The sequence below is a fragment of the Dipodomys spectabilis genome, unplaced genomic scaffold, assembly GCF_019054845.1.
Source record: "Dipodomys spectabilis isolate Male_0828 unplaced genomic scaffold, ASM1905484v1 ptg000184l, whole genome shotgun sequence".
NCBI lineage: Eukaryota > Metazoa > Chordata > Mammalia > Rodentia > Heteromyidae > Dipodomys > Dipodomys spectabilis.
The window spans coordinates 323,311-338,112 of NW_024870861.1; the positions used below are offsets into that span (position 1 = coordinate 323,311).

Sequence of the window (14,802 nt, forward strand, 5' to 3'; positions counted from 1 at the left end):
AATTAACCACTAAAAAGCTGGAAGCAGAGTTATGGCTCAAGCGACAGCAATCAAGTCCTGAGTTCAGGCTAACCTCCAGGATCGGCATGTGCACGCAGACAGGCATGCGCACACATACAATCCCCTAGACAATGCTATGGATGTGGCTAGATCCTTGAGTCTCCTTTTTTTTTTGCTGGTCGTGGGGCCTGAGCTGGGCCTGGGCGCTGTACCTCAGCTCTTCAGCTCAAGGCTAGTGCTCTACCACTTGAGCTACAGCACCACTTTCAGCTTTTTCTGCTTATGTGGTGCTGAGGAATCAGGGCCTTATGCATGGGAGGCAAACACTCTACCACTGAGCCACCTTCCCAGCCCTGTTGAATCTCTTATTGATTGCCTGTTAACTGCCCTTCACTCATGGTTGGCCCTAGATCTGATATCAGCTCATACCATTCAGTATCATTTCTACTCTTTTAAGGAGCCTTGAAGTTTCTTAACATCTCAAAGGGGAGGGCAAATGGAGACAGCCCCTATATGTCTATTTTTTGTTTAACTTGATATCTAAAAGTAGGGGGACAAGTTTGGTTTTTTTTTTCTCCCTTGTCCTGCTTCGCGTGATGGGGACCTCGGAGGAAATGGGGACCTGCCTTACCTGCCCACCAAGTCTGGATGTAAGCTTTGGGCTTATTTCAACTTTCAGAAAACAGGAAATACAGACCTAGTGAGTTTTTCTTTTTTGTTTAGTGAGATTTTCTGGCAAGTTGCTCAGCTCCTTAGGGAACAGGTGCTTTGTGGACTGGTGGTGGTGCTCCTCGGCCCCCACTGCCCTAGGGTCCTGTCCACAGGGTACCACAGGGGAGCTGGGGGAAGAGTGGCTCTGCAACTTCCATAATGACCACACAGTTCAAGCAGGAGTGCTGCTAGCCTGGACACTCCTCTTGTCGGGTTCAAGTCACAGAGCTCCTGGGGATTAGGTGGCTAGGCATTCAAGCAGCACAGCGGTTTTTGTGAGCCCTCTCACTTCTAAGGGCTTAGAATGCTTTTGTTTACAAGCATGATAACAGTTTTCTGAATGCAGCATGGGCTGGCTGGCGCCTCTGTAGTCCTGTGGACACTACCACCAGTAGCAGAGCTTCCCTTGTGGAGGGCTAGTCAGGGCCCGATCCTGGCCCCATTGGCCCTTGTCTGTCCTGGAGTTCCATGGCATCAGTAGAGGCACCTGCTCAGGGGCTGGAGCCTGGCCCCCGTGTGTCGGCTTAGCTCCTCCAGCACCTGTTTTTCTTGGAGGTACATCTGGAACACAGGAGAGCACTCACTAGTCAGGACTCCAGGTGCTCTCTGCACTCTGGAAGGCCTTCCCCAAAGCTACCTCCAGAAGGGGGGCTGGTCGGGTTCAGGCCTAAGGGAGGTACCAGAGGCTGGGCACCTTTTCCAGCACCTGCGTCACAGGCAGGCAGCGGGTTGGCACTGGGATGGGTACCGAGGACTGGGGGAAGAGGGAACGCAGGAGGGCCTGGGGCGGACTGAGATACCAGGAGGGCCTTCTTTATTATTTATTGAAACAAGAAAATCACCTCTTAAGAAATTTTGGGAGGGCTGGGAAGGTGTCTCAGTGGTAGAGTGCTTGCCTTGCATGCATGAGGCCCTGGGTTCAATTCCTCAGCACCACATAAGCAAAAAGAAAAAAGTTGGAAGTGGTGCTGTGGCTCAAGTGGTAGAGCGCTAACCTTGAGCTGAAGAGCTGAGGGACAGCGCCCAGGCCCAGAGTTCAGGCCCCACGACCAGACTCCCCCCTCAAAAAAAAGAAATTTTGGGACCTTTTTAGGTTTAAGACATGTAGCATAATGGTATGTAATGTCTAATATTTTCCTTTTTCTTTTTTTTTTGTCGGTCATGGGGCTTGAACTCTGGGCTTGGGCGCTGTCCTTGCACTCTTCAGCTTAAGGCAAACGCTCTACCACTTGAGCCACAGCGCCACTTTCGGTTTTCTAGTGGTTTTTATTAGAGATAAGAGTCTTACAGACTTTCCTGCCCGGCTAGCTTTGAACCTCAGTCCTCAGATTTCAACCTCCTGAGTAGCTAGGATTACAGGTGTGAGCCACCAGCGCCCGACTCTAATAATTTTCTTTCTTACTTTCTTTTTGTCAGTCATGGGGGCTGAACTCTGGGCCTGGGTGCTGTCCCTCAGCTCTTTCAGTTCAAGTCTAGTGCCCTACCACTTGAGCCACAGCGCCACTTCTAGATTTTTTCTGTGTATGTGGTGCTGAAGAATTGAACCCAGGGCCTCGGGTGTGAGCCACCAGCACCAGGCTCATTCATTTTTTGTCTTGGTTGTTCATTTATCTGCCTTTGGGAGGGTAAGTAGGGGCATAGAAATTTAGGAACAAAGGGTAAACAAATGTAGCAATAGTACTCACTGGACACTAGGTTGAAAATGAACTATACAACTTGTGGGTAGAGATGAAGAGAGTGAGGGAAAGGGTGACACTGTCCAAAAAGAAATGAACTCTGGGGCTGGGAAGGTGGCTCGGTGGTAGAGCGCTTGCCTTGCATGCATGAAGCCCTGGGTTCAACTCCTCAGTATCACATAAGCAGAAATAGCTAGAAGTAGCACTGTGGCTCAAGTGGTAGAGTGCTAGTCTTGTGTAAAAGCAGCTCAGGGACAGTACCAGGCCCTGAGTTCAAGCTGCAGGACTGGCAAAAAAAACGGAAAAAAAAAGAAATGTACTCTTTACCTGACTTATGTAACTGTAACGCCTCTGTATATCACCTTTACAATAACAATACCAAAAAAGTGTTTCCTGTTTCCTGGAGATGCCCTGGCTGGCAGTGCCCATCAGCACCATTAGTGGACACAAGTCACCAGCTCACTATTAAAGGAGGGGCCTCTGGGTCTTCTAAATGTTACCTCTACCTCGCCTTGTAAGCCTAGCAACTCGGCTGGCTGAGATCTGAAGATGGAGGGTCAAAGCCAGCCTTGGCAGAAAGTCCCTGAGACACTTATCTCCACAAAAAAAAAAAAAAAAAAAAAAGAAAGAAAAAGAAAGGCCAGAAGTGGAACTATGGCTCAAGTAGTACATTGCTAGCCTTGTGCAACAAGCTCAGGTGCCAGGGCAGGCACCAAAGAAAAAACCGTTTGCTCCTCTTCTCATCAATACTAGGGCAGAATTTGCCACTCAGTGTTGCCCGGGTCTGCCTTTTTTTCCTGGTACCCTGCAGGATTCTGGACTAAGAGCTTTGTTTGGTTGGCTCTGTAATCACTTGAGTTGTGCCTTCAGCTTGGCTTTCTGCTGGTTCTTTGGGAGATGGAATCTGACCAATTTTTCTGCCCCAATTGGTCCTAACCATGATTCTTTTAGCTTCTGAGGAGCTATGATCCGGTCTTCCCACAGCAAGTTCTAATACAATGAAATGTATTTGGGATACCAATACTTGAAACAAACATCTGTGAGCCTTTTCATAAAGGGCAGGTCAGCTGCCTGGGTTCCTGTCTCTGGCCATGGGGTGAGGAGGGGCTGGGCATCAGCCTGGGTGCCTTGGGCCGAAGCACACGCCTGCTTCCTTAGGGCATGTTCATACCTTCTGCCACTCTGCCTCTGAATGATGTGTGAAGCCCAGCAGATGACAAAGTCCATGGGTAGCTGTCACCTGTTGGAACAATTAAAAAGCCAGCTCAGGGATAATCTAAGAGTTGTCCCTTCAGCATCATCCTAGGTTCATGGGCTGCCTTTATCTAGACTGGGCTGGTTCCAAACCAGGATGCTAGTAGGACAAGAACCTTGATAGCAGTCCAGGGCAGGAATGACGTACCCAGCTTCACTACCCTCCTGCGTAAGATGTGGGGCCTTTGCGGGGTGGAGGTGGGGGGGGTGTGAGGGGAGATGGTGGGAGGGATAGAAGAAGAAAAATGAGGGAGGGGGTAACAAGTTAGACAAGAAATGTACTCACTACCTTATGTAACTGTAACCCCTCTACACATCACCTTGAGAATAAAATTAAAATAAAAAAAAAAAAAGAATTTGTGGGGCCAATTAAAGAGTTGAGCAGCTGATCAACCAGTGCAGTTCTAGCACTTAGGGAGGCTGAGGGAGAGGACTGCATAGGTCAGAGGGAAAGAAAGAGGAGAAAGAAGGGAAAGTAGGAAAACAAAATGTTGAAGACTTTTTCTTTTATGTTCATTCCTTCACATGGAATTCTACCTCACAAAGATTCCGAAGAGAAAGGTAAACTGCACTCCTACACTCGAGTCTTAAACCCACAGACCCATGCATCTGGGAGGCTAAGGCAGGAGGATCACACATTAGGAGTGGGCTAAGGAGGAAGATCATCAAAAAGCAAAACAAAGCAAACAAAAAACCAGAAGTGACCCAAAGCTATACATGCCTCACTAAAGAGCAGCATGTGTTTATTATGCCTACACTCAACTCTGAGTGCTTTTTTTTTTTTTTGGCTTGGGGCTTGAACTTGAGACTTCTGGCTCCAGCTCAGCTTTTCTTCTTCTTTTTTTTTTAATAATTAGTGAGATTAAGTGATTACATAAATTTCATAGTATTGTGGGATAGTGATACTTAGTTAAAGTCACAAACACATTTTAACCTTCACAAGACAAATTGTCCTTATCATGGTCTATCATGTTTGTGAATTCTATGAGCTTTGACAATACAACCATTTCTTCCACATGGGGTGATATGTATATTCTTTTCCTTTTGCTTAGTGTCAGCTGTTCCCTCTTTTCCTGTCCTTCCCTCCCTCCCATTGCTGCCATTGAGTTGCTTAGTTCGTTTTTATCAAATCTCCAGTGCAGCTGATGGGCCCCTCTGTTGTATATTTTCCCGTTTCCCTCTGATCCTGTCTAGCTCAGCTTTTTAGATCACAGCTGATGTTCTACCACTTGTGTTATGCCTCCACATCCTGCATTTTGCTGGTTATTTGAACATAGTGTTTAGGATTTCTCAGATCTCAGCCTCCTGAGTAGCTAGGATTATAGGCTTGAGCTACTGGGACCCAGTAATATGCACCATTATTGTAGCTAGTAAGTCTGCTTAAATTTCCCATCTGTCTTACTCTTTTTTTTTTTTTGTCGGTCGTGGGGCTTGAACTCTGGGCCTGGGCGCTGTCCCTCAGCTCTTCAGCTCAAGGCGAGCGCTCTACCACTTGAGCTACAGCGCCACTTCCGGTTTTCTGGTGGTTTATTGGAGATCAGAGTCTCACGGTCTCTCCTGCCCGGGCTGGCTTTGAACCGTGATCCTCAGATCTCAGCCTCCTGAGTAGCTAGGATTACAGGCGTGAGCCACCAGCGCCCGGCTCCCCATCTGTCTTATTCTTAAGTTCTTTCCTGTGGCAGAGTCAAGGATCCTCAGGTGGCCTGGTTAGAGATACCCCTTTCTTTTCTTAGAGATAGAGCTAAGTGTTTAGAACCAGCTTGGGCATCACAGGGAGACGCTACCTCTCACTCAAAGAATGTTATACAGCAAGGAGCAGGGAGCAAATGGAAGAGGGGAAGGGGGATGGTTGGCACTAGCCACTCTGAGGTAAGAAGCTGAGGGGTAGCCTCTACCCTAGGTCCGACTGAGAGGGAAAGCTATGGGAACATGAGAATAGGGATCACAGGGTATGGAGCACACCTGACTACTGACAGTTCTGTACAAAAGCTCAACCAAGTGGGCAGAGCAGAGTGAGACTTTTGGTCTGTCTCCATCGAGTCAGGGTTGGGCTGCACCCCAGAAGAGGGGGATAAAAGAGTGCAGAGCTGTGGGTAGGAGGTTGGGAGCCTGCTGGCTGAAGCCTGGCAAGGCCCACGTGTGTGTGGGGAGCTGCTGCAGTGGGGGTGGCAGGAGGCCATCCATCACACCACGACAGGAGGGACATCAGCTGGGGCCCAAGCCCTAGCACTGTCTGCTGTTGATCCCATGATGTAGAAGAGTGGGTTGGCTTTCCACTTGGGAGTACCTGGAGGAGGAAATGACAGGGAACAGAATTTTCTGGAGCTGGTGGAACCAGAGGTTCCCTGAGGTATGTGTGTGCATGCGTGAGCATGTGTTTGTGTGTGTAGGAATGGGAGGTTCTCAAGAAGACATAGCTACACTGAATAGCCTACAGGCTTGTCTGACCTTAGACTAAAACACAGCAGACAAAGTCAAAGTTATCTTTGGCTATCTTTAGTCCACCCCCCCTGCTTTTTATTTCTGTGGCTCTGGGGCTTGAACTTAGGTCCTCAAGCTCACTGAATTTGCTTGCGCACTAAGAGCTGGCACTCTACCATTTGAGCCATGTTTAGGCTGGTTTTTGATGGTTAATTGGGAGATGGAGTCTTCCTGACTTTTCTGCCTATGTTCACTTCAAATCTTTTTTTTTTTTTTGCCAGTCCTAGGGACTGAACTTGGGGCCTGGGCACTGTTCCTGAGCTGCTTTTTGCTCAGGCTAGTGCTCTATCTCGAGTCACAGCAACCCTTCCAGCTTTTTCTATGTATGTGGTACTGAGGAATTGAGCCCAGGCCCTCATTCATGCTAGGCAAGCACTATACCACTATCACTTCAAATCTTCACCCTCTGTCTTTCAGCTTTCTGTGTGGAGAACTAGGATTACCGGTGTGAGCTACTGGCACCTGGCTAGGCTTATTCATTTCAATTTGTGAAGTCAGGTTATGAGTACAATGCCTTGCTTTTTTTTTTTTTTAACTTTTTTTTTTGTCTTTTCTTTTTTGGTACTGGGGATCGAACCCAGGACGTTGCACTTGCTAGGCAAGCACTTTGCCACTGAGCTACATCCCAGCCCCAATGCCTTGCTTTCTTTTCCTTTTTTCCTTCCTTCCTTCCTCCCCGCCCCTTTTCTTTCTTTCTTCCCAGTCCTGGGGCTTGAACTCAGGGTATAGGGGCTATCCCTGAGCTTTTTTGCTCAAGGTTAGGGCTTTACCATTGAGCTACTACTCCATTTCAGGCTTCTTGGTGGTTAACCAAGACTTTCCTGCCTGGTCTGGCCTCAAACCACAATCTGAGATCCTAAGTAGTTAGGATTATAGGTGTGAGCCACTGGTGCCCAGAGTCAATGGGTTTTGATCAATATCACCTCTTCCTTCCATCAATCTCCCTCATTTGCCTAGGCCCATTTTCTAGCGAGCTTTATATTCCCTGTGCTGTAACTTCCTCAGATTATTAGATGCAATCTGGCATTTCAGCTTGACATACCTCTAGCCTCTACAACCTAAAGGTTGTCATCTTTTGCCATGTCACATCAGTGACCTTAGGTGAAGATTTGGAGGATTAATTGCTTGAGGCTAGCCTGTACAAAGCTAGTGAGACTCCATCTCAGATCTAAAGCTTGGAATAGTTCACATCTGGAATCTCAGCTGCAGGAAGCACAGTCCAGGACAGCCCAGGGAAAAAGCATGAGACCCACCTGAACAGAAACTAAAGCAAAAAGAGCTTTAGGTAGAGTAGTAGTTAGGTGGTAGAGTACCTGCCTAGCAAACACTAGGCCCTGAGTTCAAACCCCAAAACCCGCCAGGAACTGGTGGTTCATGCCTGTAATCCTAGCTACTCAGGAGGCTGAGATCTGAGGACTGCAGTCCAAAGCCAGCCTGGGCAGGAAAGTCTATGAGGCTTTAATCTCCAATAAACCACCAGAAAACTGGAAGTGGTGCTGTGACTCAAGTGACAGAGTGCTAGCTTTGAGTTGAAGAGCTGAGAGACAGTGCCCAGGCCCAGAGTTCAAGCCCCACAACCAAAACCAAAGCAAAACAAAAGCACACACACACAAACCCCAAACTACACCAAAAAGCCTAGAATCCTCCAAAAAAACCCCACAATAACCAGAAACAAAACAAAAAACAAAACAAAAAAAAAACACCCCTCAAACTCCCAAAGTTCATGTAACCTCTTTCATCCTCTTCCATTATGGAACATTTCAGAGTAACTTGAATCCATGTTCCTGGGCCATGGGTCATTTCTATTTGGCTCAGGATAAGATATTTTCTTACACCCTTAAAAACAGAATTTTTAAGTATTAGTGGCTCACACCTGTAATCCTAGCTACTTAGGAGGCTGGGATCTGAGGATCGTGGTTCAAAGCCAACCTGGGCAGAAAAGTCCATGAGATTCTTATCTTCAATAAACTACTCAGAGCCAGAAATGGTGCTGTGGCTCAAGTGGTAGAGTGCTAGCCTTGAGCACAAAGAGGCTCAGGGGCAGTGCTCAGGCCCTGCATTCAAGCCTGGGGATGAGGGGAAGCAGAGCTATTGTTTTATATTACAGGGTGCAAGCTCTTGGACACATGGATTCCAGGCTTAAGCCTCTGCTATGCCACATCCTGTCACTCTCAGGAAGGAAGTTTGCACCTTCATTCTCTGTACCGCACAGCAAGCCTCAGATTGGCCCCAGAGATACAGTCACGGCAGAGGTAATGCCCTTCACATGGGGTCTCCTGGGAAGCCCTGCCTTAGGTCACTCAGAAGCCAAAGAAAAGATTGAATCAACTGGCAAACTTGTTGACACTCTTCACTCATCAGAACACTTTCCTCATACATCAAGCTGAGGAAAGACAAATCTGGAGTGTCCCAGAGGCTGGTGTCCCTCCCACTTTTGGTAGCTTAATAAGCACCTGATCCAGGAATTGGAGGCATAGCTTAAGTGGTAGGGTGTCAGCTATGAGCTAAAAAGCCAAGCAAGAGTACAAGGCCTTTAGTTCAAGCCCTAGTACCAGCATGCACCTGCACAGGTGCATATACACGTATGCAGACATACCCACACCAGAAGAAGAGAGCAAGCATGCAAGCAAGCAAGAAATAAAGAGAAAAAGAAAAAGCAGCTGATCCTCCAGGTCTCTGCTGATATCAGGATTTATCAGAGAAGGGGGTTGGGCTCCTATTTTCTCACTGTTGTGCTATGCTTAGAAGTTTTCCTACAGGAACGCTATGGACAGTAATGTGCACACAGTCTCTTCTCAGCCTCTCTGTGTCTGTGTCATGTTAGTCAGGATGTGTGATTTCAGTATACCACTTACAGTCAGGATGTCATAGTAGTCCTCATTTTCTTTGCACTGCTGGAAGATATATTCCACTCCTAGGAAAATGTCTCCCAAATTATAATCGTCTCGAAAATCTGGCTGGGGAAATTCACCTGCTTTCAGATTCTATAAATGAGGAAACAGACTTGGAGGACACCATCTCAGCAACAGAAATCCAACCACAGGGCTGGGCTTGCTACCCCAGAGGACACCTGGTTCTCAGACTACACTGCATGCCGGGGACTGGGTGGTGGCCAGGGCTTGGGTGGAGTGAACACAACAACCACTACACTTTTTTCCTTCATTAGACTGGATTTCTCAGAAGTGAAACTATCAGATTACAGCACACATTGAGTTCTGAACCCAACCTCACTTGATTGGCTTGACTGCTTGGCTAGTGCTCTACCATTTGAGCCACATCTCCATCCAGGTTTGTTCTCTCCCCAACCCCATGGAGTCTCAAGGACTTTTTGGCCTGGGCTGGCTTTTGAACTGTGTTTGTACAGATTTTAGCCTTCTGAGTAGCTAGGCTACCAGCGCCAAGGCTAGGAATGTGGCTTAGTGGTAGTATGCTTGCCTAGCACGCATGAGGCCCTGGTTCAATTCCACATAAAGAAACAAATAATAAAATTATAAAATAAACAAACTTAATGGGCTGAGATGTGGCTTAATGGTAGAGTGCTTGCCTAGCATGCATGAAGCCCTGGGTTCGATTCCTTAGTATCACATAAACAGAAAGAGCTGGAAGTGGAGCTGTGGCTCAAGCAGAGTGCTAGCCTTGAGCAAAAGAGGCTCAGGGACAGTACCCAGGCCCTGAGTTCAAGCCCGGGGCCTGGCAAAAAAAAAAAAAAAGCTACCAGTGCTTATATGTAAGTTTTAAAGGCTCTCAAAGAGCTGTATATTGCCAAATTACTTTCCAAAAGGGTTGCTCCAAAGTTTTGGCTACTAGCAATGAGCAAAGCTTTATACTGTTCAATATAGATATCTATAACATATTTGTTTAAAATGTTTACCCTGGTTTCTTTCCAGTGTTACTTCATTATCCCAATCCAAAAATATTCATTATTGAAATCCCACATTCTACACTTGCATGTAATTTTGAAAAATGTCAAAAACTAACCATATCTATCCTAAAATTGCTTGACCACACAAGAAAGCTTGATCAGAAGGAATATATTTTTTACCTCATGAAATGGAAAAGAAAGCACATCAGTTGGGATATCTTTCTTTCTGTAGATCCTACTAATATGCTGAATATTCTTGTTGTCAACACAGATGAGCCCCAGGTCAAACTTCTGCACTCCTAAAATACTCCTTACAATCTCCATCTTCCTTCGAAGTGGTGTTCTCCGAATGGGGATCACTCGCTGTAGGTTTCTAATCACCAAACTCATTTCAGGAAGAACACCCAGCACTTCCAAATGTTTGCAAGGAACCTATGGTTAAAATCAAGAGACTCATCAGTTCTACAAAGTGATAAATTCTGTAAAGACACACGTGCAGCCGGGCGCCAATGGCTCCCGCCTGTAATCCTAGCTACTCGGGAAGCTGAGATCTGAGGATCATGGTTCAAAAGCCAGCCTGGGCAGGAAAGTCCATGAGACTCTTTTTTTTTTTTTTCTTTTGGGTCCAGTCGTAGGGCCTGAACTCTGGGCCTGGGCGCTGTCCCTCAGCTCTTCAGCTCAAGGCTAGCGCTCTACCACTTGAGCCACAGCGACACTTCTGGCTTTCTTTCTTTTTGCTTATGTGGTGCTGAGGAATCGAACCCAGAGCCTCTGGCATGCAAGGCAAGCACTCTACCACTGAGCCACCTTCCCAGCCCCATTTTTTTTTTTTTTAATTGTGAAAATACTGTACAGAGGGGTTACAATTACATGGGCAAGATAATGAGTACATTTCTTATCAAGCATTGTAGCCTCCTCCTTTGTTTCCCCTTCCCATCCTCCCCCCCCCCCCCCCAACATTTCTTCCAGGTAAGAATACATCCTGCCATAAAACAGAACCTTAGTTGGTGGTGGGGCTTGAACTCTGGACCTGGGCGCTGTCCCTCAGCTCTTCAGCTCAAGGCGAGCACTCTACCACTTGAACTACAGTGCCACTTCCAGCTTTCTAGTGGTTTACTGGAGATAGGAGTCTCATGGTCTTTGCTGCCTGGGCTGGCTTTGAACTGCGATCCTCACATCTCAGCTTCCTGAGTAGCTAGGATGACAGCTTGAGCCACCAGCACCTGGCCGTGGGGGGAAACATTTTTCTAAGGAAGGCATACATCCTTCACGAAGGAATGCATCCTGTCGTCTCTCTTTGAAGCAAAGATGGCCCCATGTTTCTTTCTTTTTTCTTTTTGCCAGTCCTGGGGCCCTAACTCATGGCCTGGGCACTGTCCCTGAGCCTCGTTGAATGTTCAAGGCTAGTGCTCTACCACTTGAGCCACAGCATTACTTCTGGCTTTTCTGCTTATGTGGTACTCAGGAATTGAACCCAAGGCTTCATGCATGCTAGGCAAGCACTCTACAACTAAGCCACATTCCTAGCCCCACTTCTATGTTTCTAAATACCATATTTCTGAGTTGCCTTCACCAGGCCTCGGTTTCTTTAAGTTATCCTATTTCATTTTCCTCTAAATGACTTTGGTCCCTGAATCTTAAGGGAAGTAGATAAAGGAATATCTCCTGTATTTGCCATAAGCTGACCATACTTCATTTCCCCCTCATCTCTCTGGCTTTAAAGAGGTGAGGGAAAAGGCAGGGGTGTGAAACCACTGTATGATCATGGATGAAAACAATCATCTCAGGAGACCATGCAGAGACAGGGCACAGGCACAAGCATGTATAGCAAAGGAGTTTTATTGTCAGCAGGGACTAACAAGGCCAGTTCTCTCATTGGAGAAGGAGATGGGCGTTGGTAGGATTCCCTCCAGCTCAGGTCCTCAGGCCCTCCCTCAAAACCAGTTGATCTGGCTAGGCCTTAACTGCAACTGGCCTTCAAGCCGGGCCATTCCTCCCACTTCACTTCCCAGAGTTTTACCCCTAGCCCCAAGCTGCATTAGGGAATGCTTCGTGTTACAATCAGAAAACCCCGCCCCAGCTATGTGCTGGCTTCAGCATTCAGCTGCACACTCATGCAGGACTTTCCTTACTTCCCTCCCCTGGCCCGGACTATATATTTGACCCTGAACAAAAGTCTGTCACCATTTCTCGTTCTCCAGTGGGGAGGGTGGCAATAAACTGCTTTTTCTGTATGTGGTGGGTGCTTTCAGGCATGCCTGAATCCTGGAGGTAGGAACGGGCACTTGGGTGATAGGTTATTAAGCCTGTCAGTCCGGTGCTGGGGACTGGTAGTTTCCTGTGACTCTGCCCCCTGACCTCACTCTATTTGGGTCCAGACCAGCTCAGGCACCATTATACCATGCCACCTGTCTCCATGCTCTTGTCCTGTCTTCTGGCTCTTCTCTGGTCACCATCGTGTTCCACTTCAGCTCTCCATTGGAGCTGAATTCGTTTGTTGATGGTGTTTTTGTTCCTTCTTTCCTCTCTGGCCTTCGTGGCTGTTTCCTAACAGGGTTAATTGCGTTTGCTAGCTGCTGGTATTTGAGACAGGAACCCACTATGCTACGGCTGGCCTTTTAATAAAGACTCCCAATTAGACCTCACCTTTTTCCTCACTGTACAACACATGTCTACTTGGAGCACCCCAGCCCAGCTGTCCCCCAATAAAGCCTTGAGCCCATTTCTTACAGAAAGCCTCTCATTTCTTACAGAAAGCGCAGGGAGAGGAGACTGGGTGTGTGAGTGTGCTTGAAGTGTGGGGAGAGGTGAGGATGTGTGTGTGTGAAGGCGTGGGGAGATGTCTGAGTATGTCAGTGTGCATGTGCATGTGGTGGAGGTGCACGCAGCAATGGAGGTGCACGTGGTGATGGGGTACACGCGGCCATGGGCGATGGAGGTGTGTGGTGATGGGGGTGCACGGGGTGATGGAGGTGTTATGACGGCAGAGCTGCATGTCGCAATGGAGATGCAGATGGAGGAGCCTGGGAAGGAGGGCAGACAAGAGTTGTGGAGGGTGAGTACACCACAGGGGGAGGAGGTGCGCACACCGTGGGGGGGGGGGGTGAAGCGTGCGCACACCGCGGGGGTGGGGGTGTGCACACCATGGGGGGGTGGAGGGTGCACACCGCGGGGGGGGGGTGGAGGGTGCACACCGCGGGGGGGGGGTGGAGGGTGCGCACACAGCGGGGGGGGGGGGTGGAGGGTGCGCACACCGCGGGGGGTGGGGTGGAGGGTGCGCACACCGCGGGGGGGTGGGTGGAGGGTGCGCACACCGTGGGGGGTGGAGGGTGCACACACCGCGGGGGGTGGGTGGAGGGTGCGCACACCGTGGGGGGTGGAGGGTGTGCACACCGCGGGGGGGGGGGTGGAGGGAGCGCACACCGCGGGGGGGGGGGTGGAGGGTGCGCACACCGCGGGGGGGGGGGTGGAGGGAGCGCACACCGCGGGGGGGGGGGGTGGAGGGAGCGCACACCGCGGGGGGGGGGGTGGAGGGTGCGCACACCGCGGGGGGGGGGGTGGAGGGAGCGCACACCGCGGGGGGGGGGTGGAGGGTGCGCACACCGCGGGGGGGGGGTGGAGGGTGCGCACACCGCGGGGGGTGGAGGGTGCGCACACCGCGGGGGGTGGGTGGAGGGTGCGCACACCGCGGGGGGTGGAGGGTGCGCACACCGCGGGGGGTGGAGGGTGCGCACACCGCGGGGGGGTGGAGGGTGCGCACACCGCGGGGATGGGGGGGTGGAGGGTGCGCACACCGCGGGGGGTGGAGGGTGCGCACACCGCGGGGATGGGGGGGTGGAGGGTGCGCACACCGCGGGGCGGCAGCGCCGGAGGAAGGCCGGAAGCGGACGCCGGGGTCAAGCACCCCGCAGAGGGGGAACCGCGGCGCACCTACCCGGCTGAAGCGGACCGGAAAGGCCGGGAGCGCGGGGGGAGCGGAACCGGGCACCGGAAGCGGAGCCTGGCGGGGGTTCTGCCCGCCGCGCGCAGCGAGCGACTCGCTCCCTCTGGCCGGTGTCCGCGGCTTCGTGCGCCGAGGGCTCCGTGCGGCCACTGGCAGTGCAGGCAGGGCGTCGGACCCCAGCTAACCGCGGGCGGGCGCTGCGGGGCCCGGGCTTCCGGCGGGCGGTGAGCGTCGGGGCCAGGACTTCCGGTGGGGGGCGCTGCGGGGCCCGGGCTTCCGGCGGGCGGTGAGCGTCGGGGCCGGGACTTCCGGTGGGGGCGTTGCAGGGCCCGGACTTCCAGCGGGCGGTGAGCGTCGGGGCCAGGACTTCCGGTGGGGGGCGTTGCAGGGCCCGGGCTTCCGGCGGGCGGGCGGTGAGCGTCGGGGCCAGGACTTCCGGTGGGGGGCTCTGCGGGGCCCGGGCTTCCGGCGGGCGGGCGGTGAGCGTCGGAGCCAGGACTTCCGGTGGGGGGCGCTGCGGGGCCCGGGCTTCCGGCGGGCGGTGAGCGTCGGGGCCAGGACTTCCGGTGGGGGGCGCTGAGGGGCCCGGGCTTCCGGCGGGCGGTGAGCGTCGGGGCCAGGACTTCCGGTGGGGGGCGCTGCGGGGCCAGGGCTTCCGGCGGGCGGTGAGCGTCGGGGCCAGGACTTCCGGTGGGGGGCGTTGCAGGGCCCGGGCTTCCGGCGGGCGGGCTGTGAGGGCCGGTCCTTCGCGCCCGGTGCCCCGGGTGCCCCGGCCCTCGTCCTCCCCGCCCTCAGGTTCTCCCGAGTCTCTACTCCTCCTCCTCGGCGCCGCCACCCCGCCAGCGCGACGCCCCTGCGGCGGCCGCCGTCCGGAC

General features: G+C 51.3%; 1 protein-coding gene across 1 annotated transcript; it reads right to left on the reverse strand.

Annotated features, from left to right (window-relative positions):
* Positions 1–284: 284 nt before the first annotated feature.
* Positions 285–14,159, reverse strand: Ybey (ybeY metalloendoribonuclease). The gene is made up of 5 exons (XM_042695301.1): positions 13,919–14,159; positions 10,165–10,416; positions 8,978–9,106; positions 3,559–3,627; positions 285–1,272 (listed from the first exon to the last, which is right to left on the reverse strand). The coding sequence occupies exons 2-5, from the start codon at positions 10,372–10,374 to the stop codon at positions 1,186–1,188; spliced, it is 495 nt and encodes a 164-aa protein (XP_042551235.1). The 5' UTR covers positions 10,375–10,416; positions 13,919–14,159; the 3' UTR covers positions 285–1,185.
* Between the last annotated feature and the right edge of the window lie 643 nt (positions 14,160–14,802).

Coding starts and splice junctions, on each gene's coding strand:
- Ybey (XM_042695301.1), bottom strand. CDS start 10,374: ATGAGTTTGGTGATTAGAAACCTACAGCGAGTGATCCCCATTCGGAGA. Junction 9,107..10,164: donor TTTCTTTTCCATTTCATGAG/GTAAAAAATATA, acceptor CCTCATTTATAG/AATCTGAAAGCAGGTGAATT. Junction 1,273..3,558: donor CAGAGGCAGAGTGGCAGAAG/GTATGAACATGC, acceptor CCTGTGTTCCAG/ATGTACCTCCAAGAAAAACA.